Here is a 16,630-nt window from a genome sequence, read left to right on the forward strand (position 1 = left end):
TGCATCCCATCACTGACCTCCTGACCAGTTCTCCCAGTTCACTGAGGACAGGAAGGATGTGGTGCAGGAGACACTGAGCCATTTGTGATTTTGTCCCCTGCCCTTCACTGCCTGTGAGTTTGCACTTCCCCAGAGCACAGCAACCCCCATCCCACGGTATCCCAACAGGGGAGGGGCAGCACAATGTCAGCATCCAACACAGGAATAATAATAAATTTATTACAGTAGAAACAGACAGATAATGCATTAGCTCATGTACAAAATCCTGACAGCATTCTGCTGCCTCAGTCAGTGCTCACTGAGTACCCACATTTAAAAACATCCTGGAACTGATGACACCACATGGATTTACAGAGGTCACAGCAATTTCTTGACACTCCTGTAAGAGAGCCCAGCTACTCTTTAAGGTTTGCTGCACCATACAGAGATGGGGCAGGATATAATTGGAATATCTCATATTTGAAATTCTCCTGCACCTCAGGAACTCAAGAAGGAGGAACTTGAACACATGGGGAAGTATGAAAAATGCATTAAATTAGAGTTACTTGTGGTAATGTTTTCATTCAAAGTGCCCACACTAAGGCAGCTGCTGACTGATCTGAGTGCCCACCACAGCTGAAGGCACAATGGATTAATTGTCAGTTCTACTCCTGAGATGGTTTTTTTGCCTTTTTTGTTTAAACAAACTGATGTAGTATAGAAACAGTTTCAGTGCCCTGCATTAACTCCCACTGGAAGCCAGGTGCCTCAGAAGGACTCTGAAAGGAAGAAATGCAGCTACAAACCTGCTGCACTGATCAGTGGCACTTGGCCTTTAAGTGTTGGTTCCCCCATCTTTATGTGCACATTTACTGAATTTACAGAGGAACTCACTGTGCACATCAGGATCTCTTATTTCTCATCAACCTTAGCTGGGGTGAGAAACCTGGTCCATGCTAACCAAAAACCATTTATACAAAGTTGCATTTAAAATAAGCTACAAAAGGTTTTATAAAATGAAACCTTTTTTGCTGTGTTTGGTTCCACATTCCCACCCCCAAGTATAATGCAGATTTATCTCACATATTTGAGGGATGCCTTAAAAGGACGTCATTTATCCCATCTCTGGGCAAAGCTAATTCATGGTCACAAAGATTTCCTGCACCCACTGGCAAGTTTGCAAGCACATCTGAGTTGCAGCTCATTTATTTCTGGGGCAGTGTCAGGTCACAAAACATACAGTGTGAAAGAAATACTGGCACTGAGCAAATTTTGAAGCAAATTAGGACATTTTTCCCTACCCCCTCTTATACCAGACTCCCTGATGGAAGTCCACAAATAATTTCTTCTCTAAGAAGACAATAAAAAACTCATCCTAAATACAGTCTTGAGAACCATATATACACATTTTGTATATCTGAAAATGCTGGCAAAAGTCCACAGAGGCAGAAGATAAAAAGCATGAAAGCTAAGTCTAACCTCAGGTTCTCTACTGAACCTGCCAACCTAGGAACAAAACAACATAAGGCTTCTTTCTTCTGAAGTCACCTGCCATGCTGTGGTTGTGCAGTGGCTCGTGGAAGATCCTGGCCAGCTGTTTGGGTTCCTCCTGGCTGCAGGAGCAGGAGCTGTTATGCAGCAGACAGACAGGCCTGGCGGATGCTCTGTGCCCAGGTGTTCAGCAGAGCTGTGACTGAATGCTTGTCTGGCAGCTGCAAGAGTTTGGAAGTCATGTATCTGTACACTGACTGCAAAAAGGGATTGGCTGCTGGAGAAAAAAGAGGTTACAGATAAAGGAAGTTGTTATAAAAATCATATTAAAACATTAAATAAGTGTTCACACTTCCCCACTACTGGCACATACACAAATGTCATACCATACTGCCTGGGGTTCTTTATCCACAGAGGGCTCTGGTCTGGATAGTCTGCTGGAACACTGAGCTGGAGTGGGGGGACATTTGGAAGATTCTTGTCATCTGAAAGGCAAACACTTCCATCAGGCAGAGCATTTCCTGCCAGACAGGAGGCTCTCAGTGCACAGCTGAGCTTCATTTCCAGCCTGTGAACCCCAGGGAGGAACCAGAGTGCACACCTCCCCCTTTCTTCTTACCTAGCTTGCATATGAGATGAACTGTGCCATTATTACTGCAGTGTGAAGGGTCCAGGTTCACCAGGAATTTAGGATTTAATCTTGCAACTTCTCCTTGTAGGACATTGGGGATGGTCTGTCTTTCATCCTCCTCGTATTTCCGCTTCCGAGGGGAAGCAACGGGGGCCCTGTGTACAACAGCACAGCCCACAAAAGGCATCATTAAACATTCCAGCCATGAAAAAAGGAATCCACAAACCCATGTGTGCTTTGAGTGACCCCACAGAGGGATTTCTGCTGCACTCAGAGCAGTGGGTACGTACGTGATGGGCTGCCCGTGGATGGCCGTCATGGCCGGCATGAAGGTGCGGTACAGCGAGTGGTTGAACACGGGCGAGCGGATGTTGGCCAGAACAGCGTCCAGCAGGGGCTGGCACAGGTACTGCTGCTTGGTGGGGGGCACTGGGGGAGGTGGTGGAGTTGGCTGAAACACAACAGAGCCTTTAATCATCACCAAAAATAGAAATATTTACTGTTGAGTCTGAAAAAATTTATAGCGGTAAACTTCCGATGCAAATGGTTCTCAAAACTGTGCATGGTAACATTAAGGGAGGAAGTAAACAAAAAAAACATATGCAGTTTTGGTTTAGGAAGGCTGTCCTGAAATTAGCCACAGTCCAAATTCAAGTCTTGGCACAAAGCACAAGAAATTGAAATTCAGTTAAAAGATACATACAGGCAACTTACATGAAGTAAATGCTTGCCCACTTTTTCTCTTTTCTTATTTTGTCCAACTTTACTTGAAGTTTTAAAACCATGAGTAATAAAAACTGTAAAAATGATCCTGGCCAAGTCTTAACACCTTTTGGGATGAGGTGCTTATCTCTGCTGCCACAAAGCATTACATACCACAGCCATATCGTTTTTCAGCTTCTCCAGAGCAATTTCACATTTCTGCAGCGTCTTCAGGGGGCACCTGTGGAAAAGGAGAAATTTCATCCACATCAGCCACCAAACGGGCACCTCAGCTGCAGTTTCTGCTCTCTGAGCCCCAGACAGCCTCAGGCAACAGGGCTGGGGCCAACAGCAGATTTCTGCCCCAGCTGGGGAGGCTGACAGGAGCAGTTACCGTTTGGAAGGGTCTGTCAGGATATCCAAGAGACTCTTCATTTTACTCAGGTCCTTCTTCCTGTCTGAAACAGTGTGAGAAACAAACAGTGACTACAAGAAAAGCTTCCATTCTTGCAGACAGAAACACAGTCAAAATGAAAACATGAGTTAATACTAAAGAAAGTAGTGAGGATTAAAGATCTTTCATCTAATCCTAAGTATATCCAAAGCATGAACTCTACATGTTTCAAAACCATCAGAAGTAAAAGAAAACTGATGAGAATTTAGGGATAAGAGTTTTGCCCATTCCTCACACTAAAGTCTTTAGTTAGAAGCAAGAAAGAACAGCTTTGACATTTTTAATCCCTGGAAAAGAAGTCACCACAAAAGATAAAGTATTGCTTCTTCAGCAGATAAGAGAGCTGACACAGGTAAATGCATGGCCAAATTCAGGAAACCTCACCTTCATTTTTATCTATTTTATTGATCATCCTCCGGAGTGGCTCGATGTATTTCGAAAGTTGTTTGAGTTTTTCCAGATACTGTTGCTCCTCTGACTGACCAGAGCTGGCTGGACTCATGACAGAATTTGGATTTCCTGGCAAAAAAGGAAGACTGCATGTCACAGGGTGATAAAAGATACTTTTATCTTTTATCAGAACATTATTCTTAATTAATCTTGATCTGAAATGTGGCACTCTCAAAGTGTAGTCAAATATCCAAATCCACAACTCCCTCCATAGTTTAAGTGCTTGCCCAACCTCTAGTTTTTGTATGGAAATAACATGTTCTATGGGCAGAACAGCAATTCCCACTTAATACATGTTTTTCTGCGAAGTTCCAAAGTTCCACATACCCATTTTCTAGGTCTTTATTTTGCTTTCACTCTGATGCTTTAAACACAAAATAAACAAATTCACAGCAGTTTTTGTTAAGTGGGTCCTTTCCTATCTGCAAAGCACAGTGCAGTGCTAGGAGAAGGAGCCAGTCTGTGTCACTGTGAATGGAGGTGACAAAAACTGCTTATTCTGACTGGGAGGGGGGTGCCAAGTGCCAGAGTACAGCTGGGAAGGTGCTCTGGAGCAAAGCAGCCTCCTCCTGGGATGAACTGGAGTGCTGCCTGGGATGAGGTGGTTTTGTCCTTTACACCTGCACAGTGTCACTAAGGGTTCCCTCCTTCTGGAATAAAGAATCATTATGCCTCTATAAAATTGCTCCATTAAATTATCATTCTTCTTTTCAAAGATTGGGGAAGTTAGAAAAACCCATTAGATAGTTCAGTGATGAGAAAAGAGGTTTCAGTGGATTCTGATTTGGGAATCCAAGCAGTTGTGTTATGTGCTGTGTGTGACCTGCTCACTACCTGCAATGCCAGCTGCTACACAGAGCTCTTGGAAGTTGACACTGTGCCAAAAAGAACAGGAATGATCACAGTTCCCAAAGCACAGCCCTCAGATCACTCACCTGGAGTGTTGAGAGGCCCTGGGGATGGGACACTGAAGTTCTGGGGTGTTCGTGCAGCTGCTGGGCTCTGTGAGGGCTGCGGAGAGGGACTGGGGAGAAAGCTGCTGGGTGATGGAGCAGGGCCAGAGCTGGAAAAGAAACAACAATTAAACCTGTCAGAACCTGACAAGGAAGGATCCTCAGCCTGCAAGCAGATATGACTTTAGTTGTTGGGATCTCTAGCTGGTCAGTGACCCTGAGATTGTTAAAAGTCTTTTTTCCCAGCCCAGTGCTTGAAGAAAGAGTCAGAGCTCTTCATTTCTCAGTCTCAAGGTTGTTCATTGTATTTTATCTATAAAATTCTTTCTCCTGTCCTGCCAAGGTCCACTCAGCACGACAGTCAGAGGCATTCAGTGTTATGTCTTTATACTAAAAACTAGTTGTACATTATTTACAATTACTTTCCATCACCTATGTTAGACAGTGAGCTTCTACTCTAAACCAATCTGTGAGTGCCACCATCACAGCAGGAGATGGAGGCCAAGAAGAAGAAGGAGAAAGGCTGGACACACCCAGTTCCCTCCATTTTGCCCTCCTGAATCCCCACTTTAAAAACCTCAAAATCTACTTTTTCACCTTGTGATAACTTTACTATTATTCTACCTAAACTGTTGTGGCTTGCTGATCTTCATACAAGGTTGGTAATTTGCTCCATGGACCATAATCAAACCCACAGGTGTTGTGGGCTCTGTGCCAGGGTCTCTGAGCCCCCTGGCAGGGTCCTGGATGTCCTGGACAGCCAGAGGGATGTTCTGGGCTCTGACACTTAGTAAGCACCATTATGGCAGCCTGTAGTTCTGCCCTGCTGAGATTTCATACACAGATTTTTAATGTAAAATGTGACTTTTCAGAGTGAACTCAGCACAGTCTCACCAGTGGAGCTGGTATTAACATTGATTCATTTCAACAGCAGCAGAGTAAGGTTATTGAATATTTCTGACAAGAAGTTGCAGGGGGGCTCACCTGACATTGGAGTTTGGCTGGGAATTTGGCTGGCCTGGCTGAGGAGAGGGCTGGGGCTGTGGAGGGGGAGGCATGGCCTGGGGAGTCTGAGCCTGCTGCACAGGAGAGGGGGAGGACATCATGGTGATGCTGCTCTGGCTGACCTGCAGGGTGGGAACACACACATCAGCAACAGCAAAGGCACCAGGGCAGGGGAACCTCACTACAAGGCTTTACCTGTGGAGAGAAGGATCCTCAGGCCTACAAGAAATGAAAGCATTAGTTCCCTTTCCCCCCACAAGGACACTCCCACCTGCATCACTCCTGAAGCTCTCAGGGCAGTAAATTTAACAACTTCAGTAGAAATGACCAGTAAATCTGCACATAACTTGAATTAACTGCATAACAATTATTTTTCACTGCCCAAACCATCATGTTGCAATTAAAATGTCAGAAGTGCCATGTGGAAAACCTGTATTTTATTAGAACTAAAGAAGAGCAGGAAGAAAAGACATTTCCCATTTGATAATTAAGAGTCAAAAACCCCTCCTTATTTAGATATTTTAATTACAGCCTTCAAAGGTCTGTCAGACTCAGCTGCAGCTTCTCAACTGGCTTTCTTTAGGAAGAAGGAAGAAAAAAATTAAGTAAGCCAAATCACCAACATCTTGTTTAAATACTGAGTTCTGAAAATCTGGGTGGAGATAGAAACTCCAAACTGAGCAGCTGGGTGGAATAAAAATGAAGGAGCTTTCTGACCTTTGGAGAATGATGAGGTGTTGCCTAAAGGACAGGAAGGCAAGTAAAAGCATTCCAAACAGCACCAAACAACCAAGTTTATTCTGTACACCCTGCAGTGCCAGAGCCAGGTGAACACTAAAATTTGAGCAACTTCTCCCATTTGTTCTAATTCACATTTTCCCCCTTAATCACTTAAAACCAAACAAGAAAACCTGTGCAATGGCAGAGGCATGGGACAGTAATGCAGATATTGAGGGATCACTTTTGTTTAAGGAGCATGCAGAGAGTTCTTATGACTTGAGGCTATAAATAAGGACATACAAAGATAAATGGAATTAGCCTGCAGAGACTGTGGCTCATTAACCCATTGTCCATTCTGCAAGTCACTGATGAACATCTTGGAATTAAAAACTCCTTCCCTCAGTCTAAACCATGTTTAAGGAAGGTTCCAGTAAATCCACAAGTCCCAGGCACATCACAGGCACTGCAAACTGGTGTTGCCCTTCATTGTCTTGTTAAATAACCCAGCTGTATGCAGAGGACAAGATATTTAGCACACTGAAAAATATTGCATTGTCTGCTTCTGCATGGCCACACTGACTGCAACAGGAGCTGCTCTCCTCGGTACCTCACACTGCAGCCATGCAAAAGGACAAATTCCCCCCAAAAAGGCACAAACAACCCCCAGCTCAGTGCAAAACTGCTCATCTTGAAGATACCAGTTTATCACCCATTACAGAACAGCTCAAAACCAAATGCAGCCTGACACACTATGATTTTTTTTTTCATCTTCAATAACCCCAGTACCTTTGCAACCTCTCACAAAAGTTAATACATGGAACAAGTGAGGCTGAAATTAAACATCTTCCTTTTCTCCATAATCAACACTACAGAGCCTGGGCTTCTTTCTCCAAAGGAGGTGGGTTTTTTACCAGCACATCTGTCCTCAACAGCTGGAAAAGCATTCCTGAGGCTGAAAGGCACAGTTTGCCTCCTGCAGACACCATGGGAGGGAGGGAGGGAGGGAGGGAGGGAGGAAGGAGGAGGGAGGAGGAAGGAGGGAAGGAGGGAAGGAGGAGGAGGGAAGAGGAAGGAGGAAGGAGGGAAGGAAGGAAGGAAGGAAGGAAGGAAGGGAGAAGGAAGGAAGGAAGGAAGGAAGGAAGGAAGGAAGGAAGGAAGGAAGGAAGGAAGGAAGGAAGGAAGGAAGGAAGGAAGGAAGGAAGGAAGGAAGGAAGGAAGGAAGGAAGGAAGGAAGGAAGGAAGGAAGGAAGGAAGGAAGGAAGGAAGGAAGGAAGGAAGGGGGAAGGAAGTGGCGGAAGGAAGTGGCGGAAGGAAGGGGCGGAAGGGAAGTGGCGGAAGGAAGGGCAAGGAAGTGGAAGTGGGAAGGAAGGAAGGAAGTGGCGGAAGGAAGAGGCGGAAGGAAGGAAGGAAGTGGCGGAAGGAAGAGGAAGTGGCAGGAAGGAAGGAAGTGGCGGAAGGAAGGAAGTGGCGGAAGGAAGGAAGTGGCGGAAGGAAAGAAAGGCGAAAGGAAGTGGCGGAAGGAAGGAAGTGGCGGAAGGAAGGAAGGAAGGAAGGAAGGAAGGAAGGAAGGAAGGAAGGAAGGAAGGAAGGAAGGAAGGAAGGAAGGAAGGAAGGAAGGAAGGAAGGAAGGAAGGAAGGAGAAGGAAGGAAGGAAGGAAGGAAGGAAGGAAGGAAGGAAGGAAGGAAGGAAGGAAGGAAGGAAGGAAGGAAGGAAGGAAGTGGCGGAAGGAAGGAAGTGGCGGAAGTGGCGGAAGTGGCGGAAGTGGCGGAAGTGGCGGAAGTGGCGGAAGTGGCGGAAGTGGCGGAAGTGGCGGAAGTGGCGGAAGTGGCGGAAGTGGCGGAAGGAAGGAAGGAAGGAAGGAAGGAAGGACACTGCAAAGAGCATTCCCTGATCCTTCACAAGTGGATTTAATGTGCTATTAGACAGCACGTGATTGGGAATTACCCCTATGGATACTGCACCCATTTCTCATCGAGTCAGACTAACACCACCTGGAGTGGTTCATCATTTATTGAAAATCAGGTCCCTGTTAAGTGTCCCAAGTTGGTTATAAAAAATTACTTCTGAACACTTAAATCCTTGTGTTTTGGGAAGGAAGGGGAAATATCTCATTAGGTTTTCTGCCAGATTTAAGTTGCTGTGTGTAATTCAGCACCAAGGATATTATTTACATTAATTTACAAATGCTGCAGAAAGTGAAGAAAAGGATCTGCAGCATTTATTGTGCACATAAGCACAGGATGAACTGAATTTTTTGCACTACCCCTCCTCATCCAAATACTTGCACAGGCAAACAGATTTCCTCCTTTCCACGTTTGCTCTCTGCCACCTTCATTTCAGAACAGCAAAGGCTTAACAGTAAGCAAAATAATGGTATTTTCAAAAACATGCATTCAGAAATGTGCAGTTCTGAACTTACTGCCTTTGACAGCAGTTCATTGGCTACATCATTTCAGAACAAGATGAAAGATTATTTCAGATTTAGGTTTCTATATTATTTTTAGGATAAAGATTAAGATTGTAACAATTTAATTAAGTTTCAACTTCTAGGGAATGCTCTTTGCAGCTGAGTAAAAAGAAGGCTTAAAAATAAGAAAAACAAGCAAACACACTACAAAAATAGCTATGAACCCAAAAGACAAAAACTCCCCTCCTCCAGAGCTTTAACTCCACTGAATGCATTCAGCTCCAGAGCTGGGCCATGGTTAGTGCTCATTTGTACACCCTGCATCTCCAGGGGACACGAGGAAATACAAGCACACACTTCTCACTGAGGGATGTGAATTTCTGCACATAAATCCTGTCCATGGGCAGCTACTGCAGCCCGTGAGCATCCATCTGCTCTGTGCTCTACACTGACCTGATCAGGACACACACCCTCATTTTCTCAAGTCCTGCCCATAAGGAACTTAGGCTTGCATGATAAAAGATTGCATTTACACCCACTAAGGCAAAGCTCAGTGCTCAGAGCACTGTCCTGGAAGATGAACCCAGCTGAGAGTTCCAGCTCCAGTTTGCTGGGTCTCAGGCACAGAACAGCACTCAGGAGATAAGGCTGGGAAGGGCTCCCAGTTCTGACTCTGTTGCAAATCAAAACACCAGGTGGTTGTGGGATAAAACCTCATATCAGGAATTTTTGTATTGTTTGAAAAGACTGTAAGAAGCAAAAAACCCCAACCAAACAAATAAACTCACTGGAGAATCTAATGAGAATTGTGATTAAAAAAGCCAGACTGCTTTGTTATATGGGGTAAAAATAAATAACCACAATGTGCTGATTTCATATCTGATCCTTCTGTTGAAAAGCATTCCTCAGTGCAACACCAAGATTCTTTTCTAAAGAGAAAATACACCCTGAACTCCCTATCAGCACACCTAAATGGAATTTGATACCACATCTAAATGGATTTTGATGCTCTTAAATGAGTGATCAATAACCACATACCTGCTACAGCCCTTCACTCCTGTTGCCAACAGCTGCAAGGGCTCTGATGAGCAAGAAGTTACACCCAGCAGACAGCAGCAGTTCAGCATTTTATAAGATTAAGAGATGCAAAAAACAACATTTCTAATTTCTAATCTACCTAGAACCTAAACAAAATGTTTTGGCAGACAATGGCAGAGATTCATGCTGGTCCAGAGCTGTCAAGTATTTGCAGAACAAAACCAGTAAACCATGGCCCACTCACTCACCCCAGCACCTGCTTCAGATTTGCACTACAAGCATTGCTCATGAAACATTTCTCTTATTTCTCTGCTTTGACCACTTGTTCAGCTTCTACACCACCTCCCCACTCCCTGGCCTGCTACTGAGACATTTCTGATGAGGAATCACTGGTGAAAGGGGGCAAAGCCCCTCAGTGACAGTGGCAGTGCTCAAAGATCACCCCATCACTGAATGCCTGAACTAGAAGCCTTTTGCTATCTATTAAATAGAAGCAAAAATAAAATATCCATGAGAAAGCCTCAAATATTGTGGATATTTCAAATGGGTGATGATTTTCTCAGTCAGTATTAACTGCTACAGTGACCAAAGCACAAATTCCCCTCTGACTCCACAGCTATGGCTGGGGTTTGTGTAAATTAACATACACACTGTCCTGGATTGAAATGAGCATCCATCTTCAAGCAGAAATGACAACAGATGTGTTTGCCTGGGACTGCAGGATCTCTCTGGTCACTGTCACTGCCTTTGCAAACTCCTGGGAGGAAATGAAGTGCTCTGACCTGGTGCATTTTCCTGCAGCAGCTGGACAGGAGCTGCCAGCCTGCCAGAAAACAACAGCTCAAATTCTTCTGCATCCCTGATGCCATGCCAAAGCTGCTCAAACTGGGATGAGCCAGGTTTAATAACACAAGAATCACCTGAACACAGCATGAACACATGCCAAGCAAGGTCCTGGGCACAACTCAGCCAGGGACACTGCAGTGCTGACCTGCAACACTCAGAGATGCACACTCATGGAGTGTGCACCTGCAATTTGAGGCTTGAATCAATTCTGAACACAGCAGGTCTCAGGTTTCTGTGGTTGAGGTGACCCTGAGGTGTTAGAAAGTCTCTTTTTCCCAGCCCCATGACCAAAGACGTTGAGATTCCTCCATTCTGCTTTCCAAGGTTGTTTATTTTCTCTTATCTGTTGCACTATTTCTCTGTCCAGCAGGTTGGGTTGTAGCACACTGACCACCCTTGGGGTGGTGTTAACTTTTTATACAAAGAACTACGTGTACTTTATTTACAATAATTTTCCAATACCTATCACCTATGTCAGACACTCTGTCTCTACTCTAAACCAATCCAGAAGTGCCACCATCACAGCAGAAGATGGAGGACAAGAAGGAGAAGGACAGGACACATCCAGATTCCTCCATCTTGCCTCTAGAACCCCCATTCTAAACTCCCAAAATTCTACTTTTTCACCCTATGACAAACTAACTATCATTTTACTCAAACTCTTGTGGCTTGTAAATCTTCACACAAAGTTGGTAATTGTTTCCATGGACTAAAATCAAAGGCTCAGGTGTTTGTGACTCTGTGCCAAGGTGCCTAAGCCCCTTGCCAGGGTACTGAGTCCTCCAGGGCAGCCAGAGGAATGTCCTGGGTCCCAACAGGCAAAGTTTTAAATGTTAAAATAAATATCTACCCCACTTAAAAACACTTTATTTGATATCCCAAGAAAACCTCGCACTTCAAATAAAGTATCCACAAAAACCACACCAACACTCTGAGTAGAGCAGCAAGTTCCCAGTTTGATGCACAAGTGCCCACTCCCGTTGCCTGGGGCAGGGCAGCTGTGCCCGAGGCTGACCCAGTAAATACCTGTGGCATTGGCTGTCCGCCCAAGGGCACGGAGCTTGGAGGTGGAGCCGGCACCGGCACCGCGGGGGCAGGCGGGAACCGTGGTCTGATTTGCATCCCACCTCGGGCCAGGGGTGCGGTGATCATCTTTGAGGACAGAGGGACAACAGACAAAAGTAATCGCAAAACAAGAAATGCAGTGCACTGGCAGGATGAGAAGCACATGCGGCCTGCGGGGACCGGGGAGGGGGAGCATGGAGGGGACGTTAGTGAGCTTTTCTCTAAAGGGTTAACCTGCCCTGCTGGCCTGCAAATGCAACTCCTTCCTACACTCCTCCTCTCCATCTACCTCATGAACCCCTGGTACCCTGACAGAGCCCATGGACAGCCTGATTCATGGTCAGGGGCTGACTATCCTGTCATTTCCATAAAGAGCCTTTCCTAAGCTTTGCCTGACATCTTGAAGTTCTCCAATCTTTGGAAATACGTTCTCCAATCCTTGGAAATAAGTTCTCCAATCTTTGGAAATAAGCTCTCCAATCTTTGGAAATAAACTCTCCAATCTTTGGAAATAAGCTCTCCAATCTTTGGAAATAATTTGGAAATAAATTCTCCAATCTTTGGAAATAAGCTCTCCAATCTTTGGAAATAAGCTCTCCAATCTTTGGAAATAAGCTCTCCAATCTTTGGAAATAAGCTCTCCAATCTTTGGAAATAAGTTCTCCAATCTTTGGAAATAAGTTCTCTAATCTTTGGAAATAATTTGGAAATAAGTTCTCCAATCTTTGGAAATACATTCTCCAATCTTTGGAAATAAGCTCTCCAATCTTTGGAAATAAGTTCTCCAATCTCTGGAAATAAGTTCTCTAATCTTTGGAAATAATTTGGAAATAAGCTCTCCAATCTTTGGAAATAAGTTCTCCAATCTTTGGAAATAAGCTCTCCAATCTTTGGAAATAAGTTCTCCAATCTTTGGAAATAAGTTCTCCAATCTTTGGAAATAATTTGGAAATAAGTTCTCCAATCTTTGGAAATACATTCTCCAATCTTTGGGAATAAGCTCTCCAATCTTTGGAAATAAGTTCTCCAATCTTTGGAAATAAATTCTCCAATCTTTGGAAATAAGTTCTCCAATCTTTGGAAATAAGTTCTCCAATCCTTGGAAATAAGTTCTCCAATCTTTGGAAATAAGCTCTCCAATCTTTGGAAATAAGCTCTCCAATCTTTGGAAATACGTTCTCCAATCTTTGGAAATAAGTTCTCCAATCTTTGGAAATATGTTCTCCAATCTTTGGAAATAAACTCTCCGATCCTTGGGAATAAGTTCTCCAATCTTTGGAAATACGTTCTCCAATCCTTGGAAATAAGTTCTCCAACCTTTGGAAATAAGCTCTCCAATCTTTGGAAGTAAGTTCTCCAATCCTTGGAAATACGTTCTCCAATCTCTGGAAATAAATTCTCCAATCTTTGGAAATATGTTCTCCAATCTTTGGAAATAAGCTCTCCAATCTTTGGAAATAAGCTCTCCAGTTCTTTGGAAATACGTTCTCCAATCTTTGGAAATAAACTCTCCAATCTTTGGAAATAAGCTCTCCAATCTTTGGCAATAAGCTCTCCAATCTTTGGCAATAAGCTCTCCAATCCTTGGGAATAAGCTCTCTGCTGCCAGGAGCTCTCCATGTAAGGAGCTCTATAATGTCAGAGGTTTCTGATGTGCTTTCCCCACTGAGGGCCCCAAGGGCTCAGCAGTGCTGGCCATGTCCCCTCTGTCACAGGACATTCTGTCACATTTTGCCATCACAGCTGGCAGGGCACTGCCCCACAGTGAGCAAATTTCACACCAGCCCAACGTGTGCCAGTATAACAATGCCAAAGATGACAAAAAGGACTTGCAGCTTTTAAAAATCTATTTCCTCCCTTTTATAACCCACACAATAAGTCAAGTATACTTTTTTAATTACCATCATTTTGACAAATACCTATTCCTCTACCATTCAGGTGTGCTAAATTTTTCTGAGTCCATAATCTTCCTCAAGCTTTTTGATTCTCCAGCTGTATAGAATCAGCACACCCTAAAGTACAACAATTTAGGGTAAATCATAAAGGTGAGCATTAGAATCAATTTTTATTTTAAAATAGTATTAGGACTGTGCTGTTCTGCAGTGTCTAAAGTACCTTTCAGCCTGCATGAGCCACAGAGATTTAATTTTTTATATCTATATAACCCTCTGCTATTTAAATTTGATATTACCCCATATATTGAGAATTTACAACAAATACACCATATACTTGAGGTAGTATTCAGGTAGCTTTGGCAGATTCATTTACCAGTAAAAGAGCTTTTGTTTGGAGCCTCAAATATCTACAGAAAAGTTCTCTGAGCTACCTTTTTTCCCTACATAAAGGAACCTACACAATCCTAACTGGCCTAATGTAGTTTCCTTTCCTGTAAAGGGTTTGGGGCACTCCTGCTGGGGGTTTATGTAAATGGACTGAAGCAGCCAGCAACACATCTCTAGAGTCAAAGAATGCATGTGCTTACAATTGTTAAAAATAAATAAAATTAAATACAACATAGCAAGACTGAAAAAAAAGAAAGCAATAACTGATAAAGAAAACAGTGTCAAATTGAGCACAGCTGTTAGTTGACAACATCAGAGCAATGCAGTCCCTTTCCATCCAGCAGAGAGGGATGGTCAGAGACAGGATTTCAGAGGGAGCAGGGGTGCCTCAGACACACACACACATGCACACGTGCACACACAGCATGCAGCAGCTGCAGAGCAAACACAACAACCCAGCAGTGCCACGGAGCACAGCAATGCCAGGAGTGCAGTGAAGAGCTACAGTGTCAACATGAGAGCTGGTGAAGCAACAAAACCCTAACAAAACCAAAAATAAAAGGGGGAATTGCTGGGGTGGGAGGGGAATATCCTTTCAGACACAATCACCCCATCTCAGACCCTGGGGAATCACACAGATCTCTGGAGCTGTGCAATCCCAGGCAGGTTGTGGTGACCCACATGTCCCATCTTGGCCGTGTTTCTGAAGCCACACCACCAAAAAGTGAAGATTTACATTACTTCCACTGAGGCAAAGGAAATTAGAAGAATATTCACAGGTTAAGTGTCTGGTAAACCACTGAACACCAGCATGACAAACTCCAATTCAAGGTTTTCAGCTGTTTATAGTGTTGTGGTTGGTCAAATGAGTGCACACGCTTCCAATTTTGGGTTAGGATTTTTTGTATTTTTTTAAATGTGTGCTCTGGAAAGGAAATACATATAAAAAAATGACACCAATTCCACTCTCTTAACAAAAGCAATCTATTTTCCCCTATTCTATAGCTCATTTATATTTACCAAACCCATGACCCTTTGATAAAGGAGTCAGGAAAGGGGGGTCCAAAGCAATATGTCCATAAAGGAGTTACTCTTCTCATAAAATAAGAACAAAAGTACTTAAACATTTCTGCTTGTAAGACTTTAACTGAACACATATCTTCCTCCACAAGTGAAATTGAATTCTTACAAGGTAAAATTCCAGACCCTGGAAATTGAGATAAATCAGAGAGCAAGAAGAGGATTTCCCTCCAAAGTAAGCTACAAACCCCATTATTTGATAAAAATGAATTGGAATAGAACAAATACAATCCAGAACCTGCAACTTTCTTTTATTTGACATCCAAACATTCAGCAGCCCATAAATACACAGATTCTGGTGAGCACATGTGCTACAGTGCCAAAGGCAGCTCAGATTTTCAGTCAGCATCAGCCACTCTGCATCCTGAGCACCTGAGGGAATTGCAGAGACTTCACTTTACCCATACTTAACTTTAACTTTACTCATACTTAACTTTAACTTTACTCATACTTAACTTTAAATTTACTCACACTTAACTGCAGTTGATTACAGATCTTTTTCCTTGGTGCTGCATTTATTTTGTGTAGGTCTCTTAGATGCTCACAAGGACTGGAGCAGGGTAACACTGACCTCTGTGGGTTCTTTATAACTTCAGAATTTCTCACATGAATCCATGTTTAAACTTGGGATTGCTTTTGTTTTTATGTAAAAAGGATTTACAGAAACTTTATGGAAAAGGAAAAATGCAGCCATAGCAAGCAAAATTCCCAGTCTGAAAGCCCTTAAAGACTAAGTTTAAATGTAACAAGCAAAGAGTAGGATAGGGTTTGTTTCTAAAAAAGGCTTCCCTGAACCAAATAAAGAAATCAAGGCAGATTTATTCAAAATGCTGATGCTACTGAAAAATGTACTAAATAGAAAGCAAAGATCTAGCCTTAAAAGAGTCTTCTTATAAAGGAAATCCTTACTCTCAACACTGAAGCTGCATTGTAATATTATATACAGCCACAACCTTAAACCTGTTATATAGAGAAAATATTTATAAAAGTACAAGAAACCCATTTAGTTATTGGACTTTATAGTGGTAGGTGAATTTCAGCAGACTCATCTTGCACTGGCATGAACATCAGTGGAGTAAAACCTGTGTGTGGAATATCCCAAACTCCACATGTGGCAGATAAAGAGCAATCCCCACACAGGACTGGATAAAGCTGCAATACAAAACTGGCTGCCAACCATGTCATCATCACCCAAAGCTTTCCAAATGCACTGTGCTGTTAAGCCACTGGCACATGAAGCCACTAAAGGGGCAGGAATTCAGCTGACTCTACATAAACACAATCCATCTGTTCAGAGTTGAAAAGAGCACCACTAGAGTTAGGAACAAGAAAATAAAGTCAGTGTCTCCTTCCAGACAGCCTAAGTCCCTGCAGCTCCCACCTGGAAATTATTTAAGAAACAAACAAGTTTTAATTCACATTTCAGCTGTAGGAAGAGAATTCTGCATTGCTGCCAGCACTGTCCCAGCTGTACTTACCACTGTCCTGTGTTACACTGACACAAGCCAAAGGAGAAACTCAGAAAC

The 16,630-nt window shown here is 43.3% G+C and overlaps 1 protein-coding gene across 5 annotated transcripts in view; it reads right to left on the reverse strand.

The window, feature by feature from the left end:
- Positions 1 to 194: 194 nt before the first annotated feature.
- Positions 195 to 16,630, reverse strand: part of MED15 (mediator complex subunit 15) — a 29,410-nt gene continuing 12,974 nt past the window's right edge. The window contains exons 9-18 of one of the 5 annotated variants that reach the window (XM_064727083.1): positions 11,704 to 11,829; positions 5,645 to 5,787; positions 4,643 to 4,770; positions 3,642 to 3,776; positions 3,198 to 3,261; positions 2,978 to 3,044; positions 2,392 to 2,552; positions 2,090 to 2,256; positions 1,857 to 1,955; positions 195 to 1,747 (exon numbers count right to left, since the gene is read on the reverse strand). In XM_064727083.1, coding sequence (XP_064583153.1) covers positions 1,611 to 1,747; positions 1,857 to 1,955; positions 2,090 to 2,256; positions 2,392 to 2,552; positions 2,978 to 3,044; positions 3,198 to 3,261; positions 3,642 to 3,776; positions 4,643 to 4,770; positions 5,645 to 5,787; positions 11,704 to 11,829 — 1,227 coding nt within the window. In that variant the 3' untranslated portion in view covers positions 195 to 1,610. Of the gene's footprint in view, positions 1,748 to 1,843; positions 1,956 to 2,089; positions 2,257 to 2,391; positions 2,553 to 2,977; positions 3,045 to 3,197; positions 3,262 to 3,641; positions 3,777 to 4,642; positions 4,771 to 5,644; positions 5,788 to 11,703; positions 11,830 to 16,630 lie in introns of all 5 variants that reach the window. The other 4 variants (XM_064727081.1, XM_064727084.1, XM_064727085.1 and 1 more) reach the window with 4 other exon arrangements.

Source organism: Zonotrichia leucophrys, chromosome 15 (genome assembly GCF_028769735.1).
Source record: "Zonotrichia leucophrys gambelii isolate GWCS_2022_RI chromosome 15, RI_Zleu_2.0, whole genome shotgun sequence".
Classification (NCBI taxonomy): Eukaryota; Metazoa; Chordata; class Aves; order Passeriformes; family Passerellidae; genus Zonotrichia; species Zonotrichia leucophrys.